This window comes from Cryptomeria japonica, chromosome 8 (assembly GCF_030272615.1).
Source record: "Cryptomeria japonica chromosome 8, Sugi_1.0, whole genome shotgun sequence".
In the NCBI taxonomy this organism is placed as follows: Eukaryota; Viridiplantae; Streptophyta; class Pinopsida; order Cupressales; family Cupressaceae; genus Cryptomeria; species Cryptomeria japonica.
Genome location: NC_081412.1, coordinates 452,464,642 through 452,487,922, shown reverse-complemented (window position 1 = coordinate 452,487,922; position 23,281 = coordinate 452,464,642). Strand labels below are relative to the sequence as shown.

The window sequence follows — 23,281 nt, the reverse complement described above, 5'->3', positions numbered from 1 at the left end:
TTGGATTGATGCAATAAATGTTGAAATGGAATCAAATGATACATGGGAATTAGTTGATTTGCCTAATGATAAAGAATGCATAGGTGTGAAATGGGTTTATAAAACTAAGGATAAGGCAAATGGTGAACTTGACAAATTTAAGGCAAGATTAATAGCTAAGGGATATGCACAAGAATATGGGGTTGATTACAATGAAACATTTGCACCTATAGAAAGAGTTGATGCTCTTAGAATGGCACTAGCTATTGTAGCTCAAAATAACTGTTAAGTTTATCAAATGGATGTCAAATCAACCTTCTTGAATGGTTATTTGGAAGGAGAAGTTTATGTGCAGCAGTCCCCAAGTTATGAGATAAAAGGATTTGAAGGAAAAGTTTACAAGTTGAAGAAAAAACTCTATGGATTGAAGCAAGCACCAAGGGCATGGTACAATGACATTGATTCATACATTGTGAAGATGGATTTAGCAAAAGTTCTAGTGAGCCTACTTTATACACCAAACTTAATGAGCAAGGTCAGATTTTAATTGTTTGTTTATATGTTGATGATTTGATTTTTACTGAAATTTTTTCCATAGAAATATTTTTGATTAAGTGAAAAATGGGTTTTGAAGGGACCCCGAAACCCTTTACACCAAGTTATAAAATAGATAAAACATTGAAAGTCCATCTAGATAGAACAAAACAAGAAATAGAGATAGCTGACAGAGACAAAAAGCCAGCAAGAGCACCAAAAGAAATAGAGGGGCAACACAAAAACACCTAAGGGACAACTAAGATCGAAAAACAACAAACCTAAGAGAAATTTTTAAGAAGCTCCATTGCTTCCTTTTCTAGTTGGGCCATTGAGGAAGCAACACCCTTAAGATCCTCCAACTCCTTGGCTTGTTGAGCCATCTTCCTCATAATTGCTTGGGTTATTTTACCATGTCCAGTGGCCACACCCTCGAGGGCAAGAAACTTATCCTCAGAAATTTCTATCGTGTTCTTTTCCTGGTGGATCTATTCTAGTTTGGTAATCATCACTCTAAAGCTATCAACTGAGGGCTTTCAGAATTTTTTGGCTTTGTTCTCCAATTTTCTTTAGGGTATTCTCATGACTGAGAACCCTCTTTTCCAAATAATTGAACCTAGCCTCCACAACCTTGAATTGAGATTCATAAGCTCCAGTTATAGCCTCCATGTCACTGATGCCTTTTGTTAGATCATTCAAATAATTAGGCAGGGAGCTGCGATTACCTATCCCAACAGCTTCTAAAGTATCCACTTTCCTAGAAGAATCTGCCTGTTTAGTTTTCAAACTTTCCATCTCTAAATAGACCCATTCAATAATCTTGTAAAAATCCATCATCCCACTCTTCGTGCTATGAAGCATGGTCATAGGCGAATCGCTACTACCTTTGTTGAATTCTAGAAAGACTGCATTATTCTTCAGGGTTTCCACATCGACAATAGTAACTTTGTCATTAGGAGGCAAAGTCTCACCTCCCACCGCCATCTTCCCTTCTTTCTCAACATCACAGGTTCATTTATTAGGGTCCATAAACATGTTTAAATTTGCAATGAAGAAAGAATTTCAGATGATGGATTTGAGTTTGACGAAATATTTTCTTGGTATTGAAGTCACTCAAAATGATAAGGGAATTTTCATTTGTCAAAGTAAATATGAAAAGGATGTTATGAAAAGGTTTAGAATGATAAATTGCAGTCGAGTTTCTATGCCTATGGCAATAGGCACAAAACTAAGTAGAGAAGATAATGAGACAAATTTTGATTCAACTATATTCAGAAAATTGGTTAGTAGTTTGATGTATCTCACTGCAACTAGGTCAGATATAATGTATGGAGTAAGTTTTATTTCAAGATTCATGGATTCACCAAAGAACTCACATTGGCAAGAAGGAAAAATATTATTGAGGTACATTGTAGGAACTATGAATCGTGGCATATTGTATTCTACTTCAGATAATTTTTCAGTTGGTTGGATATACAGATAGTGATTTTGCTGGCATTATTGATGACAGAAAGAGCACATCTGGATATGCATTTCATCTTGCAACATGTCTTGTAGCATGGGCATCAAAGAAGAAGCCTACAATAACAATTTCATCAGCAGAAGTAGAATATGTGGCAGGAACATCAATAGCATGTCAAGCAGTATGGATACAAAGAATCTTGAAAGATCTAATGCATGAACAAAACGAATCTACAACAATTTATTGTGACAACAAGTCCACCATTGTACGTTCAAAGAATCATGTTTATCACAAAAGGATAAAGCACATTGACACTCGGTATCATTTTATTCGTGAATTGGTGAACAATAGAAAAATCATCCTACAACATTGCAATTCAAAGGAGCAAATTGCATATATATTCACCAAGGAATTAGCACAAGAACAATTTGAGAATTTGAGAAAAAAATTGGGCATTGTAAATAATGATGTAATTAGTGGTAGAAATTAGGGGGGAGTGTTAGAATATTCTAGATTCTCTGGTAATTTCTACCAGACTAGGAAAATTCTATTTTTCTAGAAGATTAGAAAATTTCTATATTTCTATTAGATTAGGAAAATTCTATAATTTATTTTAGTATTGAAATATTTAGGAAATTTCTACTATAGTCTAGTTAGTTAATTTTTAGTTATTTTCTTCTTTCAGTCATGTAAATCAGTTGGTCATTTAGTATTTTCTATAAAAAATTTAACTCAGTATTATTTAGGAATTTTATATACACCTCTATAAAAGAGGCAAATGTAAAGCAATTTTATGCAAGTAATACAATTAGAATTTGGTACAGAAATTTGTAATTATTTTGTGTTTTATTTTTGCCTCTACCCACTCACAATTTTGTCCTATGTCAACAAGGATCATAAGGAAGATGAGAGTCCTTTATATTTTCTACTACAAGCGAACATTGGAGGGCATTGGCTACGGGGGCGAAAATTTGCACCACCCCAATCCCCAAGCCAGTACAACCCATTGTACCAACCCATCACTTCCGCCCCTGCCTCCTCAATTTCACTTAGGGTTTCAGTCTTAGCAAAACTTGTTTTAAAATTATAGTTTTTTATTTACTATGTTTTTTTTTTTTTTTAAAGTTACAAATATTTAAACTAATAAATTAATAGTGAATTAAAAATTTAAAATTTTTAATCATAATTTATGTGTAAATTTTTAAATTTTAAATTTATATTTATTTTAATAAAATTTATATTATAATATATATTTAAGTGATTTAAATATACATATATCACATATAAATTTTAATTAATATATTTTTTAATTTTTTAAATATATAAGTGTAGCGTCCTAAAATTGCAACACTTGCAATTTTGACCACATTTGGGTCTTCACGATGGCGGCGCAATGTTGAACCTGAATGGAGACCCCAAAACCTGCTTGTGACATAAAAAACTGCATATTTCTGCACCTTGGCATGATCCTTCCTTGCACCCTGCTGTCCCGGGAGGTGGGACCATGGCGCCCAGCGCCCTGGTCCCTGGCCCTATTTTGGGCCCGGTCTCTTGTTGGGCATCGGGTCTTTAAGGTTGCAATTCGGAAAATGATGCTTCTAGGTCGGCCTAAGGTCAGAAAAATCAGTCTCTCAACCCTAATTGATAAGTATATAAACTACTTTACCTCTCCTAGAAAGAGAGGAAGAAAATAAGCAAGAGCAAGACGCGGAAGCGATATTCAAACATTCAAGCATTCAAGCATTCCTTCAAGCAATTGAGCATTCTAAGTCTCCATTCAAGGCTAGGTGTTGCATTCAAAGACAAGGATTCAACCATTGAAGAGGAGATCACTTACAACATACAACATACAACATCATTACACCTTCGCATGTAAGAATACAAGCATTCTTACAACAAGGTATCAGTACTTGTTTACATTACAAACATTTACATTTACAACATTCTCATTTCTTGGTTAATTCCAAAACCGGGGTTTGACCTAAAGGCAAACCCCTAATCCCTAACCCCCCAATCGTCCTCTCTTTTCTGTGTGTAGGTTGCAGGTATGTGGCTGTAATTGAAGATCTAGAATCCTTGTGCAGAGACGAACAGATCCCCCTTCGTTCCACGGATTTTTCGGAGGACCGTGTGCACTCCGGGTGCCATCGTCCTGACAACTTTTGCTCAAATTTGCAGAACAGCACCGTCCCGACATTTTATTGTTAATTCCAGGTCCGTAGCTTCATCCCGTATCCCTATCTCTGTCTACAAGTGAATCTTTCCTACTTTACATGCATTCCTAGTTCAATCATTCTATCTACATTCTTTACAAAAGAGGGTATCCTCGATGTCACAACCCTTGAAACTCATTTAGAATCCAGTCTTGTGTTGTGTGGGATTGGATCTTGTGGGTTTCAACCCCTCTTTTGAATGTAAAGTCTCTCCTAACTGAAAACCGTCAACCCTAGTGACCCTCCTTTCTCTCTCCTTGGAGTGGAGTGGGGGGAACACCTAGGGTTTGATTTTTTCTGCTTTACATTTTGGTGAACCTGACGTGAACATCCTAATTCTGATTATTCATGGTTAGATCTGAAAAATTTGCTTCCTTAATTACATTTCCATGTTTGATCTTTTGCAAATTTTAGAGGTTAATTGCATAAAAACCCTAAAATTTTCTTTTTAGTAATTGAGCTTGTGAAATGTTTAATTGTTAAATGCTTGTTTCAGATCTACCCTTCTATTACAAATTGTCAAATCATACTTGTGCTTTAATTCTGAAAATTTAGTGGTTAAGTGTCAAAACCCTAATTTTTAAAGCCCTCTTGATTCAACCTTTGACTGATAATTTCACTGATCAAAACACCTCCAAATCAGCTGTAACTTTGGATTCCGCAACAAAATCATAATATCTCTCATCCCTGAAAATTTGGAAAAAAGTTGCGAGGACTTTGTGCACCCCGAGCGCCATCATCCCCAACATTTTTTTCGAAATTTCGGGAGCTAGATCTTACTGTATTTTTCTGCTAAAATCCAGAATTTTGGCTGATTTTATCAATTCTAACACTTTCAAAATTAAAGTCAAAGTTGGTCTAGTGATTGCTTGGATTAAGGCTTATAATCATTCAAAAATTGTTGAAATTGAAATTTCTGTTAAAATTGTGTTTCTTACAGTCCTAAATCTGAAAAGTGTGTTAGCATTCATTTGAAATTTCAGTGTTTTATTCAAATTTTTGCAATTTGTGACTTTTGAAATTAAGTGTTTAATTGCGGCAACTTTGATTTCCGCTTTCAAATTTGAATTTTGCATGAAATTGAGTCAAATTTTAAATTTCAAAGCCGGCATTGCTTTCAGTATTCCCTCTAAAATCATAAAATTCACAATTTCAGTTTCCCTCTCTTTTTCAAAATTCAAAATTTGCATTTTTCAACAATCTTGGTAGGGTTCAATTTTGAGATTGCAACTTTAATTTGGCCTAGCTACAGATCGTAAAATCACTCAATTTTTTCAGATTAGCTTTAAAATCATCATAACTTTCATCCCTGAAAATTTCAAAAAAAGTTGCGAGGACCGTGTGCACTCCGTTCGCCACGGTCCCTGACATTTTTCCCAAAATTTCGGGAGATTGTCCTGATTGTATTTAATAGCTTAAATCTAGGAGATTGGCTGATTTTATTGAAATTTGCTACCTCTAAAATTCAAAATCTTCTCTCTCTCTTTAGTGCATGATTTTTACAACAATAAGCCCTACTTACACTATTCCCGTTAGACAAAGCCTTAGAATTAAGTCTTTCCAAGGTGTAATTACCGAGGACATGGGTAATTCCTCTAATCCTCTTAATGATGAAGAAGCTCTCCATGAGGTTTCTGTAGAACAACTTTTGAAATTGGATAACCAATTTGATGATTTTCTACAATGGATGTCTCAAGAATACCCTGATAGTCAAGCTCTTTCATTAATCGAGGGTCTAAAACGTATGGTTCAAAGTGATAAGAATGGAATTGATATTTTGCGTAGTATTGCACACATTGTGGATTCGAATGTGATGCCTATGAAGAGTTGTGCCGAAACTTTAGGTTATACACAACCTCCTACTCAAGTTAATCATTATATTCCTTTGACAACTCCTATTGCTAGTATACCTACTTTTACATCAAACATAATGACTACTTCAATACAAGACATTCCACCTATGATCACCAGTCATGGGGGCAATCCCTCTTCTTCAATCAATCCTCTTCCTTCATTCAATCCAACTTCTTCATTCATTCCTTCAATGAGTGTTCCTATTTCATCTCCACAAATAAACACGACGCAAGGGGGCAATTCATTTAACCATTCCATTCCTCCTTGTAGTGTTCCTCCTTTCCAATCATCTCCTATGACTAACTATCATAGTGTCCCACCACCTTACTCTCAATCAATACCTTCTTTCAATAACATAATACCTCCATCACAATCTAACACGTCTAATATGAACTCTTCGACTGAAGCGACCATTAACAACCTTGCACAAACTGTCTCTTCTTTACAGCAACAAATTGCCTCTATGAATCAATCTAAGACTAGTGTGCCCACATTTGATGTTGCGACCCCACTTTCTCTTGACATTGTTCGAGCTATCCCCCCTAAACATGTTGAAATCCCGCATTTGGAGATTTATAATGGTAAGGGTGATCCTCTAACACATGTTAAGACCTTTCAAACAATATGTACCGAATTTGCTTATGACCAAAGGTTGCTTGCAAAACTGTTTACTAGAACATTAAGAGATAAAGCCCTACAATGGTATTGCTCGTTGCCTTCCTATTCTATTACTTCTTTCGAACAACTTGCAAATGCTTTTATTCAACAATTTCAAAACAATATAAATCCTAAAGTTACTTTGATTGATTTAATGCATTGTAAACAAGGTGTTAAAGAAAAAGTGACTGATTTCATTGGTAGATATAAGCATTTGTATGATCAAATTTCTTTTCCAGTACCTGACAATGATATTCAAAGAATCTTTATTTCTAACTTACAAAAAGATATTAGAGAAAAACTTCTATTTTCTGAGTTTACTTCTTTCCAACAGTTGTGCGCAACTCTTCACAATTATCAACTGACTGTGAGTCAAATGGAACAAGTAAATCCTATGGCTCCGAGTGATAAGGGTGATAGTAGTCAGCAACCATTTGGGAAGTTTAAACTGAACAGAGAGTCTATTAAGTTCAATGAAAACATCATCAACAACAATGTGAATGTAGCATCAGGTGTGCCTCCTATTTCTAAGTTTTTCAAGAAAGAAAGAAAGTTTACTCCTTTGAATGAATCATTGCATAGTATCATGAATAAGTTATTGGAACAAAATGTGCTTACTCTTCCTCCTATAAAGCAAATAGATCCTACAAAGATTAATTCACCCTATTTTGATAACAAATCTTTTTGTCAATTTCATCGTCAACCTGGGCATGATACTGAAAAATGTTTTGCTTTAAAGGGTAAAATTCAGGATTTGATTGATAATAATACTATCTCTGTTTCTGGTGTGAATGATAAAGGCAACACATCTGTAGCTCCTCCTAACCAAAATCTTCAGATTTTTACTGATCCATTACCTTCTCATACCTCTAATGTGATTGAGACTAATGATTCCTCTTTCTCGCCTGATAGTCTTTTGTCTATGACTCCGAATGTGATTAACTTTGTGGAACAGCAGAAAATCCCTAAAGAACCTTCCATCACATTTGATTCCAGTGAAACTATCAGGGCACCTGATGGCCCTTTATATATAGTTGCAAAAGTCAAGAATACACCTTGTCGTGGAGTGCTTATTGATCCTTCTTGCATGGTTAATGTCATTACTGAAGAATTTCTTTTTACTTTGCAATTGAATCAAGTGATCTATGACAAAACAAATGTGGTTGTGAAATTATTTGATGCATTTTCTTCTCCTGCAATTGGTTCTATTACATTACCTATTGAGGTCCATAACAAATCCCTTGATGTGGACTTTGCTATTATTCCATCGTCCAAACAATTTCGTGTGAAGCTAGGCTATCCTTGGCTATCTTCCACAAAAGCTATTGCTTCTCCTATTCACAAGTGTTTGAAATTTCCCCATAATGGTGAAGTTGTTACTGTCAATGAGAGTCTCTTTAAACTAGCTGAAAGAACTTCTAGCGTTCCTATTAATTATTTTTGGCCTAAACAATTCCAATCTCTTCCACCGCGAAGTGATCATCTTTTCAAATCTTATCAAAAGTGGAAAAAAGATATGATCCTATCTCTAAGTGAACCTAGAACACCCAAACTTGATACTCCTATCATTCATGAGAAGGAAGTTCTTCCTTTGAAAGATAAAACTAATGTCTTTCCTCAAGAAGATTCCCAACCCATCCCTATGAATGTGACTATGCCTATATCTAATAAACTTCCTAAAAGTAGATCTATACCTCCTCATCATGATGGACTTGGTCTCCTTCCTAAACCAAATATTCCTCCTTTATATGGAGTAGTTCCTCCTCCTTCCTCTTATAGAGAGAAGAGACCTTCCTCTTCTCCTATTGTTCAACCTAAGAGACCACAACCTAAACACCCAAGTGATAAGGATGAGAATATTCCTCCTCTTCAATCTTCTCAACTTCCTACTAAGACTAGATGAAATCATTCTGCACATGAACACCGACGAAAGCGTCGTCTTAGAGCTCAGGCAACTACTTCTCAAACTTTGCAATCCCCAAAAACACCTTCAGCTAGTATTATTCCATTTTCTCCTCAGCCGAAAATTGAGCCAAAATCTCCTAAACATAAGATGCATGATGGTCTTGATCCTGTGCGAGTTAAAGATCCTATTTTTATAAATCTTGATGATGATATAGATGAAAATGTTATTCATGATGAAAATGTTACTCCTCTTTCTTCTGATAGTGAATATGAATATGTTAATGTTGATAACCATTTATCTAACGAATTTTCTAAAGCACTTATCCTAGCTCCTAGACAAGAACAACGTGGCGTGGAACATGAACATAGCCCTTGTTTGGATCTTGTGATAGCTCCATCTGCTGTGTTGGATGTTCCTCCTCTAGCGTGTTTCTTGCCTTCCCGAAATATTGATCAGCAAGATCAGGGGGGTAGATGACGTGCTAGACTAGTTTCATTAGCTTAGCAGACTCTCTCCTCCTCTCTTGATCTCTTTTGTTACTTCTTCTATGTGTTATTCTCATTCTTCTATTTGTTGTCCTTAGTGTTGTCTACTTGAGGACGATGCAAAGCATTGAGATCTCTTTTGGTCTCTCTCATGTTGACTCAAAAGACACATGTATTCCCTTCTTCTAGGTGACCTTCCTTGATTGGGGAATGAAGAACAATTATGCATACATACATATGATATACATGAATTATCATACATCATACTGACCCCGAGGAAAGCGAAGTCACTTTGTGCTTTGTGTCTATTATCCTTGGGCTTATCTCACACTTGGGGGCTAAATCCTTGTGATAACGTGCTCCTTTCCCTTCTCATTTCTTATATGTATCACTACCTTAAAGCAATCACCCCCGATGAGGCGTGTGCGATCGCTTTAATGTAGGGTGGCATACATCCCATTCATATCTCTTCAAGATACTTAAAAATTTCTTGGCGAACTTAGCTTTGCCTTGAAAATTTTTGGTATTTTTCTTGCATGACTCATAGTGAGGGAACCTTACTACTGACAGTCATGGTTCTCCCTCGTGATCTTCCCTTTTACTTTGTCAATTGAAGTCGTAAGATCCTTAGTCCACTGGGGGCTTGGTGTATCTTGCCTCCTTGATGTGGTGAAAGTTTTTCAATGTTGTTTCCTTGTACTTTACCGGAAGTATGGGCGTACGCTTATACTCCCGCTAAAGTGGGGGCTAAATGTAGCATCCTAAAATTGCGACACTTGCAATTTCGACCGCATTTGGGTCTTCACGATGGCGGCGCAACGTTGAACCTGAATGGAGACCCCGAAACCTACTTGTGACATCAAAAACTGCATATTTCTGCACCTTGGCATGATCCTTCCTTGCACCCTACTGTCCCGGGAGGTGGAACCATGGCGCCCAGTGCCTTAGTCCTTCTGGACCATGGTGCCTAGTGCCCTGGTCCCCCAGGACCATGGCACCCAGCGCCCTGGTCCCTGGCCCTATTTTGGGCCCGGTCTCTTGTTGGGCATCGAGTCTTTAAGTTTGCAATTCGAAAAATGATGCTTCTAGGTCAGCCTAAGGTCTGAAAAATCAGTCTCTCAACCCTAATTGACAAGTATATAAACTACTTTTCCTCTCCTAGAAAGAGAGCAAGAAAATAAGCAAGAGAAAGATGTGGAAGCGATATTCAAACATTCAAGCATTCAAGCATTCAAGCATTCCTTCAAGCAATTGAACATTCTAAGTCTCCATTCAAGGCTAGGTGTTGCATTCAAAGACAAGGATTCAACCATTGAAGAGGAGATCACTTACAACATACAACATACAACATCATTACACCATCGCATGTAAGAATACAAACATTCTTACAACAAGGTATCAGTACTTGTTTACATTACAAACATTTACATTTACAACATTCTCATTTCTTGGTTAATTCCAAAACCGGGGTTTGACCTAAAGGCAAACCCCTAATCCCTAACCCCCCAATCATCCTCTCTTTTCTATGTGTAGGTTGCAGGTACACGGCTGTAATTGAAGATTTGGAATCTTTGTGCAGAGACGAATAGATCCCCCTTCGTTTCGCGGATTTTTCAGAGGACCGTGTGCACTCTGGGCGCCATCATCTCGACAACTTTCGCTCAAATTTGCAGTACAGCATCGTCCTGACATTTTACTGCTAATTCCAGGTCCGTAGCTTCATCCCGTATCCCTATCTCTGTCTACAAGTGAATCTTTCCTACTTTACATGCATTCCTAGTTCAATCATTCTATCTACATTCTTTACAAAAGAGGGTATCCTTGATGTCACAACCCTTGAAACTCATTTAGAATCCAGTCTTGTGTTGTGTGGGATTGGATCTTGTGGGTTTCAACCCCTCTTTTGAATGGAAAGTCTCTCCTAAGTGAAAACCGTCAACCCTAGTGACCCTCCTTTCTGTCTCCTTGGAGTGGAGTGGGGGGAACACCTAGGGCTTGATTTTTTCCGCTTTATAATAAGTAAATAATTGTTTGTTTTTATAAATATATTTACTTTTTAAATTATCCATATTAAGTTAGGTTAAGTTATATATTGTGCATGTTAAAATCACTTAATTATTCGCCCACATAGCCAGTGTCACATTGGAGCAGGAGACTCTGATGAAGGAGTTTATTTTTCAAATGTAGATAGTAGTGTTTGTCTTGTTGATTATTGATTACTACATGAACTAGTTTGAGAATATTTTTTAATTTTGATTTGATTTGGAGACGACTCATTTGAAGTGTGCTTGAATAGAGTCTGACGAATTGGAAATCTTCTCAAGTTCTGGTTGGCATGTAAGATTAGGAATGGAAATGCAAGGATTGCATAGTGCATGGCTGTGCCAATTGGACTTCATGAGGGAGATTGTTGGGAATATCAAGCCCAATGGTCACATGACTATTCAACTTCCCTATACTATTCATTTCATACATGACTATGAAAGTATAAATAGATGGGTAAAATATATGTACTTTATATTGTTTAATATAAGTTATCCTTGCTTGAGAGTGGAGGTAGCCATTATTTGGTGAGCCACTATAAATATCATGTCTTGTTGTTCTTGTGTATTTGTTTCTATTATAGTTTCTTTGTTTATTGTTGATTTTTATGGTTTTTCTTTGCCTGTTTATACTAACAATTATTGGCTATGCTTGTTGAAATGATATAAAAAAAAATTATTGCATCATGTTGACACCAATCAATGTTTTTGATTAGATAAGCAAGGAGAGGGCCCTGACCCAAAACAAAGAAAAAGAACAAGATTTTGAAAGGGCCTTGAACCCTTGAACAAAGAAGGAAGGTATCTAGCCACACATAGTAGACCAACTCCCAATAGCATGGGTTTTCAGAAGAACCCACAACCTTTAAGGGTTTTCAAAGGATCCTAAAACCTTCAAGGGTTTTCAAAAGAATCCACAACCTTTACAACAAACTGATTAGAAGACAGAGTGGCAAACAAACCATCCTCCACAACCACACCACCTAGGCCACCAGCTATAGCAGTAAGGGGGATTTTTCTAGGGTTCCCCTAACCTTCAATACATGGATAAAAATGGTTTTGTGAGCCAACCAACAACTTCTTTTCCGAAACCTCCACCAACCAACCACCTTCTAACCAATTGAACTCCTCTCCACCTTAATAGGAGCCAAAAAAAAGATGACAGATAGAGGAATGCACCAAACAAGACACAAACCAGCATGCGGGCAATGCCTTTTGAGAGAATGCCATACAAAATCACCTCCTTTCCAACACATATCCCAACCTCAATAGGAGAAGATTCCACCTCAATAAGGAACCAAAAAGAGAGTCGCAGGAAAAAAAAACACCATTCTAACAACAGAGTAACCAACAAAAATCCCACCTCAATAGGGATGACCTTCACCTCCATAGAAGTCATGTTGGGAGGGGTCCATCCAGAAGCATCATAGCCTTGACTGAAAGTAGAATGGGAAGAAAAGCCAAACACTTTGAAACCCACAACATGGTTGTAGAAGAACAAACAAAAAGAGCCCAAAATAGCCCATTCAAATAGGGTAACCCTATCCCATAAGAGGGTAAAAGCCTCACATCTCCACTCCCAAAACAAGGAGAGACACTCAAAGAAAGCCAAAGAAGTCAGCTCATCCTTAATCTGCAGAGGGAGAAAAAGACTAACTGAGTCCTCCATCCAACCCACAAACACCAAAGCCGAAAGGGGGAAACCCAAGCAAAGCCTTCCAACAAATAAAGTAGAAGACAACCCTAAACCCCAATCTGAAAACCACACCTACAAAGAAGCCTCATCCAGACCCCATCAAAGGTAGGGGTATCAACAAAAGCCAGGGTAGAGCTAAGACTCTTAGACCCTACAATCTTCATTAGCACAAGGAAACACAACAGCAGAGTCTGGATCTACAAACTAGTGTCAAACACAACCATCTTCCCAATGACAACCCCCGCTAGGATATCATAGTGAAAGGAGGCACATAAACTGCAAGCCTTACTATTGTTCCTCTCTTCCAGAAATTCAGCCACTCCAACTCTCATAGACCAAGCAACCCCTAACCCATTGGCGGCGACCAAGGAAACCACTCGAAGAAGAAAGGGGACATGCCATCCAACGAGATAGGACCCACAAATAGAGCATGATGTTTCACACAGAGGAAGATGTTGTCATCCAGCCCAAACCACAGCACGGCCAGGGAAAATATATTCGTCTTCCATCTTTGCATACACACACACACACACACACACACACACACACATATATATATATTAATGAAATAAAATATTCACACATACCTTTTCAGCTATAGTACTTGACGTGTTGATAAATCAACCATGCATGCATGCAATCATTTGAAGAATTAACGAATCCTCCTACCCATTCATGTGACTTAGGCCCTCTTACCCATCTTGTTGGTGCTATTTCTCAAAATAGATATTAGTTCATTTTCTCACAAAGTAAGGCATATATCCCTTAAATATCTCATAGAGGAACCTTATCTTCATAATCATTATCAAAACTTGGACACATGTTTAAACTCAACTTATCCCAACTAGAAGTGAAAAACTAACTGGCTTACAATCATGCATATTAAACCTCTGCAAAATAATTTAAACATACTTACTCTAGCTTAACCAAAGATTTTTGTGAACCTAATCTCACATGATTTACATTTGAAGAATATATATTGCATCCCCCAAGTCCTTCATATCAAATGTGCCAAAATCTAAGACTCGAGTTCTCTAATCATCACCTTGTTGTTATCAATAAACAACATATTATCAACATATATGACAATTATTAGTATCTCATCATCAATCACCTTAATATAGAGACAATGATCTTCCTCACTCTTCATATAACCCAAATTTCAATACAGAAGTATCAAACTTATGATACCACATCTTGGATGACTGTTTCAAACTAGGATATGTACATGAAGATGGTGAACAATTTAGTGACCACTAGCAAAAAGAAACACCTAAAATGGATGTGCCGCGTACGTGTTTTTAAATATGACACATATTTCATCTCTATTCAAAGCGTGTTCATCTTGGTATGCCTTGTCACATACATTAATTCTTGCTCGACAAATTATGATATCTTTGCTCTTTGTTTTCGTCTTTCATCTTTGCTCTCTAATGTGTTCATCATGAAGAAAAACATCATGAATAACCTTGATAGTATCGAATATCTTTGTCACCTTGCTTACATGATATGATTGTCCTTTGAATGCTTTATGACTCCAAGTGTCCTCTTCTCTTAAGACTCCTGTCATACCTTTCGATGTCTTTGGCCTGGTCACGAGGTCTTTATCCTTTTCTCTACTGTGGCAGTCATTTGGCATCATATACTCGCACATTTTCATCTTCAAAACCTTGACGACTATCATTTGGGAATATACAGGCTCTAGGTTCTTTATAGTTTAAGGACAATGACAAGGATTGGCATGCCTTTAACATTTTGTTTCCACAATCTTCAACCTTCCTTACATTGCGGTTTTTACTTCTCGACTTAAAATCTACCACTGTATGTTGACTTAAACCAGTGAGTTGTCCTGATGGCCTCCATCCCCTTATTCAATCTAAGATCTCTTCAAAACTCCCTTATGGACTGTCATTTGTCAAGCAAGCTTCTCATCGTAGTTCAGTGTATGTTCTCTATCCTTTGTCATAGTGTGTTGTTCTTGTGGCACTGTCCATGTACCTCTGTCATTTCATTCTCTCCTTTACTTCACTATCTAGAACACTTCCTTGTCCCTCTCCTCATAAGGACTGCGTTCTCTTATCAGTACTTTTCCATTTCCCTTTGATTTTCACTATATCTTTTCATGGAACCCGGTTCATTGTGTCTCTTCACATTGTGTGACTATCCTCCTCCACATTATATCAGTGTCATTAAGCATGATGGTATATGTATGTTTAGGTACATTTCTTTGCCATTACTGTCCATAAGACTGTCATGATTATTAACCACAGTTCTTACTTGAGGGACCTCTATACCATTTTGCTTGGTCAAACCAACATATCCTTGTTTTCTCGTCTTTGACTTCTTAAGGGTTTCATTGCCTCTGCCCACTCGCACAAACCTGCTTCTGCCTTTTCCTCTACCATGCATGCTTAACCCCTTCACTTCCTTTAACAAAGATATCTTCTTTGACCGTCATGTATTATCTTTTCCATAACAGATACAACCACGCCTTTTGTGTAAAGCATGATATAGAGTGTTGTCACCACTCCAAGACCATGATTTGAACAACTAGAAATACATGATGGTGCTTGGACAATGACTTGTAAGGCCATGATAGTTTCTTATCCATCATTTCATGTTTCTCTCCACATTCTTTGTTATATTGACCATACTCTACCATGCACTTCCTTGTGTTTATAAATGTTTGCTCTAAACTGATCTCAGACTATGTATCTTTGTCACTGTCATTAAGCATTTGTTTTCATTTGTTTGTCTTTATATGGTCTGAACATTTTTAGTTCCACTTCCTCAGATGTTTTGGTTGGTCAATAACCTTCACAAGCTTCAGCAACCCTGTGATCTTTCCTTTCTCTGCCTAGTTTACTCCTGGTTGTCATTCAAGGAGTATAGATCTTTCACAGTAGCACATAAATCACTTTCTCTATTTACCAAACTCTCTAGCCCTGCTACATGAAACTCAATGAAATGTGGCTTCTACCATATCGAAGGTCTGTCATTATTTCATCTTATGGTCATGACAGTGAACATACAATTTATTACCGCAACTCATGTTCTCTGTCTTGTTTTCTAATGACTGTCAAAATGGCTTGTAACATGAAGTTTATACCCCTTTTCTTGTCTCTAATATACTGTCATACCTTGTATGTTCACTTCTGGTGGTTCCTTATACCCTTATGTCGTTCTACTTTGTGCTCAGTGACTCTTTGTTGCAATCAAGAAAGAGACTGTCACAGTCATGAGACTCTCATATCTCCTTATCCATTTTACTCTGCTTCTTCAATAAACAATGAATACCATCCTCTTACAAGTGATTAGCTGTGCATGGCAAAGAAACCTGTGTCCATATGGTCATGAATAGGATGCTGCCATGCATGATATTGCGCTTCATTCATACATGCAATACTTACAAAAGTTACTAATTTTATTTTTGTCTTTTTCACATGCCTGACTGTGTTCTCTTCATTTGACTGTTTAAACGCCACTACTCTAAAATAATTTATATATTTTACATCATTTTCATGATAAATTGTATCAATACACAGACTGAAATAGACATGTAATGACCAGCCTGTCCTTTCTTGCAAACATTTCTATCTCGGAGGGCTTTAATAAGACCTAGCTCCAATACTCTTCTATTCACTGAACACCGCAAACTTGTAGTAAGCAATCTCCTTTATTCGCAATGTTATAAAAGACTACTTTCTCACTATCATGAAAGATTGCTACCTCACTATAATCATTCTATTGTGTATAGCCTAAATACCATAGTTTCAGTGAGGTCCTTTGACAAGGATTTGACTAGGAATTCTCACCTTTAATGACTCAATTCAACCCTTACCCTTAGGTTCTTGAGACAGTAGTGCAAAACCTACTCATATGACAACATATTTTTCTCCCACTATCACATTGTCTACCATAGTTTACTGCCATATGGGGTTTAGAGAAAGGTTTTAACCATTTGGCAATAATTAGCATAGTCCACTCTCGAACAGAGGTAAGAATGATGTACAGGGTTATATAATGAAGATTCTAACAAGCCTCATAAAACCCTCATAAACTCACTACCTTCTACCCTCGTAAACTCACTACCTTATAGAGGTTTGACATAATGTAATATCCAAAGAAACTCTCCTAAAAAGGTTCACCAAAATGCTGTTTCAAACAGAACAAAAATTCACCCTGAACATACACATCTTCCATCAAGAACATCCAAACTACAATTTTCACTTTGCAGAGCTCATGAAACTCCTTGAACTCCCCTATATAGACTTGTGCCCATCCAATCAGTTTCCATAAGATAATGACATACCTGATGAAAAATAGAATGCAACCATGTAGATGTTCTCCTTCTACACATTTAAGCTCATGGGATTGAGTTGTTATCAGCTCCTGAAATCTCTATATCCTTCATGCAGCACGCCATGTACCACCATGTTACTCCTGCAACGTGCCATATGGCAGGAAGCAAGTAATCCCTACACCTTGAAACCTAAAACTTCTAAAAAACTCGACATTTTCAAAATATGACTTCCAGCTTAAAGTGTAAAGTGTACATGGGTTTTGGCAAGGTAATCAAACCCTATTTGAAACTTTTTGGTAATACTAAGGTATTTAAAAACCTTAATAGCTAAAACATCTTTTCCAAAGGCCAAAAGGCACACTCAAAAACTTATACACCATGTGTAACAAGAATTTATTCACTTTAACTTGGGGAACTCTTCTAAATTTAAACGTGGGCTAGGCAAATGACTCTTGAACGTTGAAACAACATGGCGACCTTTATTTAGCTAATTAGGCTTAGGGGCGAAAATTGGCTAACAGGAAGGTGTTTGGATTACATATTTAAAATACCAAATTTTACATCCTTTCACATCGTGTAGACCAAGATAATGTAATTATGATAACTTGTTATCTAGAGAACTGCTGCAGTTCAAACTGAGAATCTACTAGATAATAAATAATTGGTTAGTTTCTCTGGTAATAGGAGATATGATCTTTCTAAAGAGTTGAAGAAGCTTACAGAGTAGAAAACTGATATCTCTACGTGACACATAAACTGAAACTAATCTTTTTAAGGGTGCATGCTTAGTTGGCACACATTTACAGAGAAGATGTGGAGATTCACTCTAAAAAAGTTTGATAGAATCTCCTCTGTTCCAGATCTAGCTGTATGTGATAAATAAGTCAGATCTTTTGTTGATGTTCTACAATTTTACATATACAACCATTTTTTAAGTGGTTAGATTCAATGTGCCATTAAAACAATATAATTATTATATCTGTGTGTTTCTGTCGGAGCTGTTCATACATGAGACAATGCACATATCATCAACTTTGTTCTTTCTTTGGTTGCAATGTTTCTATATTAGCATCCTATACACACTCATTTGCAATCGTAAATCAGTACATGTTATAAAGCTTAACAATTGTAGAAACAATCTCCTATTCAAAAAGATGCATTTCAATAGTTTCTGTCAACCAAATTGAACAAAATGACATGATAAGTCATATCATCATGATATTTAGTTGGCTCTAAATTGTGCTCATTTTTGTGTCAACAGGTTCAAGCATCTGAATCTCTTGTTGTGGATGAAGAGCATGCATGCTCATTCGAATTGAATACTTTTTGATGGAATATGGCTTCTTAATGCCACCTCAATTAGTAGAAGGCTATGGATCTTGTCCAAGGAGTCCATTATGTCCGCCCATATCAGCTAAGTTGCTCTCCCGGAGAGTTTGGGCTTGAAGCTGAAACCAATAAAGACATGCTTGGTCCAATGTTGTAGAAGACTCAATGGAAAACAATGATTTAATATGACACAACAATTCATTACGAGATATAATGTACTTCTGTAAGATAATTGTGGATAGTTAGCTATAATTGTGGTATGTTTTTGCCCATTGCAAAATAATGTTGGCATCTTGGGGAGCAACCGGGGATTCAAACAGCGCCAGATTGAGTAGAGATTTGTAATTATTGTATTGACCATATTAAATATCCAGATTAAAAGGAAAAATAACTATTTTGAACTCAGAAGCTGATTACATTTCTTTGTAAAATATTAACCTGAAAAACCATATTGTTGGAAGTGAAGTCCAACAGACTCCTTCCTCTTTGCTGCCAAATCCCTTGGCTCTTCATCTTCTGCTGTAAAGATTTTTAAGAGCTGTTTGAATATCATTATTGTTGTGTATTCTGAAGCTGCTTGCAGCTGTGTATGTAGAAACAGAATTGGTCATCAATATAATTGATTCTCCTGCTTTGAGTGTGGATGTAGGCAATCTGCCAAACCACGATAAATTGAATGTTTCATTTGTCCCTATCTATGAATTCATTGTTTAATTTTCTTCTCTTCTAATTTGCTTTAAATCCTAACAATTGGTATCAGAGCGAGGTTAGATCGTTGTTAAGATTTTGGTGGTTGAAATTCCAGAATCATGGAAGAAGCGAAGATAGAGAAGTTCTCCGATCAGAACTTCGGGTTATAGAAGGTACAGATGGGGTCCTTGCTGGTAAAGAAAGACCTTTCACTTGTGCTTGAAGGGAAAGCAAAGAAGCCAACTACGATGGCTGATGAAGAATGGGAAAAATTAGACAAGAAGACAAGAGCGACACTTTTTCTCTCGCTGTCCAACGATGTTCTCTTCAATATTAGGGGTGAAGCAACAACGAAAGATGTATGTGATAAATTAACAGCCATGTATGAAGCAGTTGTACAAGCTAAAGATGGCAAATAAAGTGTTTATCATGAAGCAGTTGTACAAGCTAAAGATGAAGGAAGGTTGCGCGATGGCAAATCACATCAATGAATTTAATACATTGATCAATCAAGCAACTTTGGTGGGGATGACACAAGATGATGAAAGCAAGGCTGTCCTTTTGTTATGCCCTTTAGCAAGAACTTGGGATGGTGTTGTAATAGTCGTTAGCACATTGATATCCAGTAAAATTAAGTTAGTTTTTAATGATGTAGTAGCTACTCTTCTTAGCGAGGGTTTGAGATAAAAAAATGAAGAACCTTCATCTAGTGAAGCCTTAATGGTGGTAAGCACCAAAAATAGAGGTAGGAGCCATAATAGAGGTAGAAATAATTATCATAGGTGTTCGAAATCAGCAAGGAGATCAAAGTCTAGAAACATAAATGGTGATTGTTGGTTTTGTGGCAAATTTGGTCATGTCAAGAAGGATAGTAGAAACTACAAAAGGGCACAAGAGAATGTGCAAGACAGAGAAGAAAATACCGTCTACGACAAGGATGATAGTGTACTAATCCTTTCAACAACCGACACTACTCCAGATTCATGGGTACTTGATTCCGGTGCCTCCCATCATGCTACCTCATGCCTTCAAGTGTTCATTAACTACAAAGAAGGTCACTTTGGAAATGTTTTCTTAGGAGATAACAAAACTTGCGAAATTATAGGCAAGGGTGATGTGTTGCTACCATTAGAAGGTGGTAAAACATGGTTGCTCAAAGATGTTCGACATATCCCACAATTGAAGCGAATTTGATATCTGTTGGACAGGTCTTTGATCAAGGTCTTAATATGAATTTTCTTCCGGATACTTGGAAGGTAACTCATGGTACCATGCTGATTGTAAATGACAATAAATTGGGTAGTCTCTATGTATTTAAGACTCATGGTGAAGTGGGAGCTGCAATGGTGGTTGAGGACAACAAAGCAGATCTCTGGCATCAAAGGCTTGGGCATATTAGCAAGAAAGGGCTCCATCTTATGCGCACAAGAAATCAGCTTCCAACTCTCAAACTTGTAGATTTAGCATTTTGTGAACATTGTCTTAATGGCAAACAAAAATGAGTCAGCTTTTTGAAAGGTGGGCATGATACAAAGACAACACCACTAGAGCTTGTATATTCGGATGTTTTTGGGCCTACCGAGGTAACCTCCATTGGAGGAGCTAACTATTTTGTCACCTTTCTTGATGATTGTACAAGGAAAGTATGGATTTACATGCTCTCTAAGAAATCTGAAGTTTTTTTAAAATTAATTTTTTTTAAAGCTTTAGTTGAAAATTAGATTGGGCATAAGATTAAGTGTCTACAAATAGATAATGGTGGAGAATTTTGTTCACACAAATTTAATATTTTTGTGCTAATAATGGGATTAGAAGGATTAAGGTTATTCCTTTCACTCCTCAAGAAAATGGTGCAGCCGAGAGGATGAATAGGACAATCCTTGAAAAGGCACGATGTATGTTATCAAATGCAGGTCTAGGCAAGGAATTTTGGGCAGAGGCGTGCAACACAACAGTATACCTAATCAACAGAAGTCCCTCGTCTAAATTAGATTTTGGTATTTCAAAAGAGGAATGGCGGGGGAAGAGGATTTCATACTCGCATCTTCACGTATTTGGATGTGAAGCCTTCTCGCATATACCCAAGGAGAAAAGAACTAAACTAGATCCCAAGTCACAAAAGTGTATTTTCATTGGGTATGGCGAAGAGCAATTTGGTTTCAGGTTGTGGGATTTGGTTCACAGAAAAATTATTTGCAACAGGGATGTAATTTTTAATGAGACTTCTTTCCATGCACTGCAAGTTTCAAATAAATAAGATAAAGAGTATTATCCTCTATCTATATCTATTTTTCAAAATTATTCTTCATCTATGGTGTTCTACCCCATATCTCTCATCAAGTGGGAGTCCCTATGTCCTCCACCATGATTGAACTCAATTCTCAATCCTCTGACCAGACTGAGAATGATGAAGAAGAGAGTTTTTACAATGGTTGCTCTGTGTTTAATTCTGAAACAACACATTATGGAACATAGGGTCAAAATCAAACTATACAAGTTGAAACAGGGGCACACAAAGAGAATCGTGGATCTGTTAGTGAGTAGCTTCCATGGCATAACAATGAGGCATCTCCCTCTAGGTTGCCTCTTACCCCACGGCCTGCATCTCCGCACATGTTGGTTGGTGGTCTCCCACGGTTTGCATCTCCTCACACGCTGGTTGGTGGTATCCCATGCCCTGCGTCACAATCCACGTTGCTTAAGTAGCCTTCACCATTAGTAGGGTAGCTAACATGACTGCCCCTACTCTCTCCCTCCAGGGGCTCCCTGCAGTAGTAGTATTCACATGTCGTGGATGGTGAAATTATGGTAGACCACTCACATGGTCTCAGTAAAATAAAACAGAGTTGTCTCCTCTCTATGCCTTTGACTGATAAAATAGAGTCGTCTCATATTGAATTGGTACCTCCTGGTCATTGTGTTAAAAAAAACACTCAAGCATGTTGTGTTGATAATCAGCAACACAGGTCTACGAAAGACCGTCGATTTCCCCCAAAATTTACAGATTATGAGATGTTATTCTATGAAGAAGTCGAGCCCACTTTGTTAATCTCTGATCAAAGAAAGCCTGTGACTTATAAAGAAGCTTGTAAAATGGAAAATTGTGATAAATGGCATGGTGCAATGTGCGAAGAAATGGACGCATTATTGCAAAATCAAACATGGGATTTGGTGCCACTTCCACCTGACAGAAAGGCATTACGTAATAAGCGGGTGTAAAAATTGAAGGATGAAGCTAGTGGTTGGAAACAGTTTTGAGCAAGACTAGTTGTCAAGGGGTACGCGCAGTAGCAAGACCTTAATTTTAAAGAAATTTTTTCTCCAGTAGTACAAATGACTACCATCCGAGTAGTATTGGGATTGGTTGGAGCCTGGGATCTTGAGCTTGAACAATTGGATGTGAAGACGGCTTTTCTCCATGGCGACCTTCATGAGGAATTGTTTATGCATCAACCTGAAGGTTTTATCAAAAAGGGTCAAGAACATCTCTATTGTAGATTGAAATGAAGTTTATACGGGCTTAAGCAAGCCCCAAGACAGTGGTATCTCAAATTTGATAAGTTCATGATTGATCATAAGTTTACTCATTGTGAGTCTGATCCTTGTATCTATTTTAAAAGGCTTCCCAATGGCGAATTTGTTATACTTCTCCTTTATGTGGATGATATGCTAGTGGCCGGCACAAGCATGAAAATTGTTCATGAGCTTAAAATTCACATAGCTAATGAGTTTTCCATAAACGATTTAGGGGTAGCAAAGAAAATGCTTGGGATGACCATTTTCCGGGATAAGAAGAAGAGAGAACTCAAACTATCTCAACAAGACTACATTAAAAAAGTATTGGACAGATTTGGTATGGCGGATGCTAAGTCTGTATGCATCCCCTTAGCCTTTCATTTTTAAGTTGTCTTCTCAATTGTGTCAAAAAATGCAAGAAGATAAGGAGTTTATGGACAAAATTCCATACAAATCTGCAGTTGGGAGTCTTATGTACGCTATGGTGTCTACTCGTCTGGATATTGCTCATGATGTGGGAGTGGTGAGCAGATTTATGGCTAATCTGAGAAAACCACATTGGGAGGCGGTCAAGTATATTTTACGGTATCTCAAGGGAACTTCATACTTTTGTTT

The 23,281-nt window shown here is 37.2% G+C and overlaps 1 protein-coding gene across 1 annotated transcript; it reads left to right on the top strand.

Moving 5' to 3' along the window:
* Positions 1–1,693: 1,693 nt before the first annotated feature.
* On the top strand, positions 1,694–19,174 carry LOC131052860 (secreted RxLR effector protein 161-like). The gene is made up of 3 exons (XM_059210418.1): positions 1,694–1,846; positions 1,965–2,156; positions 19,034–19,174. Exons 1-3 carry the CDS (start codon positions 1,694–1,696, stop codon positions 19,172–19,174), a joined length of 486 nt encoding a protein of 161 aa, XP_059066401.1.
* The last annotated feature ends 4,107 nt before the right edge of the window (positions 19,175–23,281 follow it).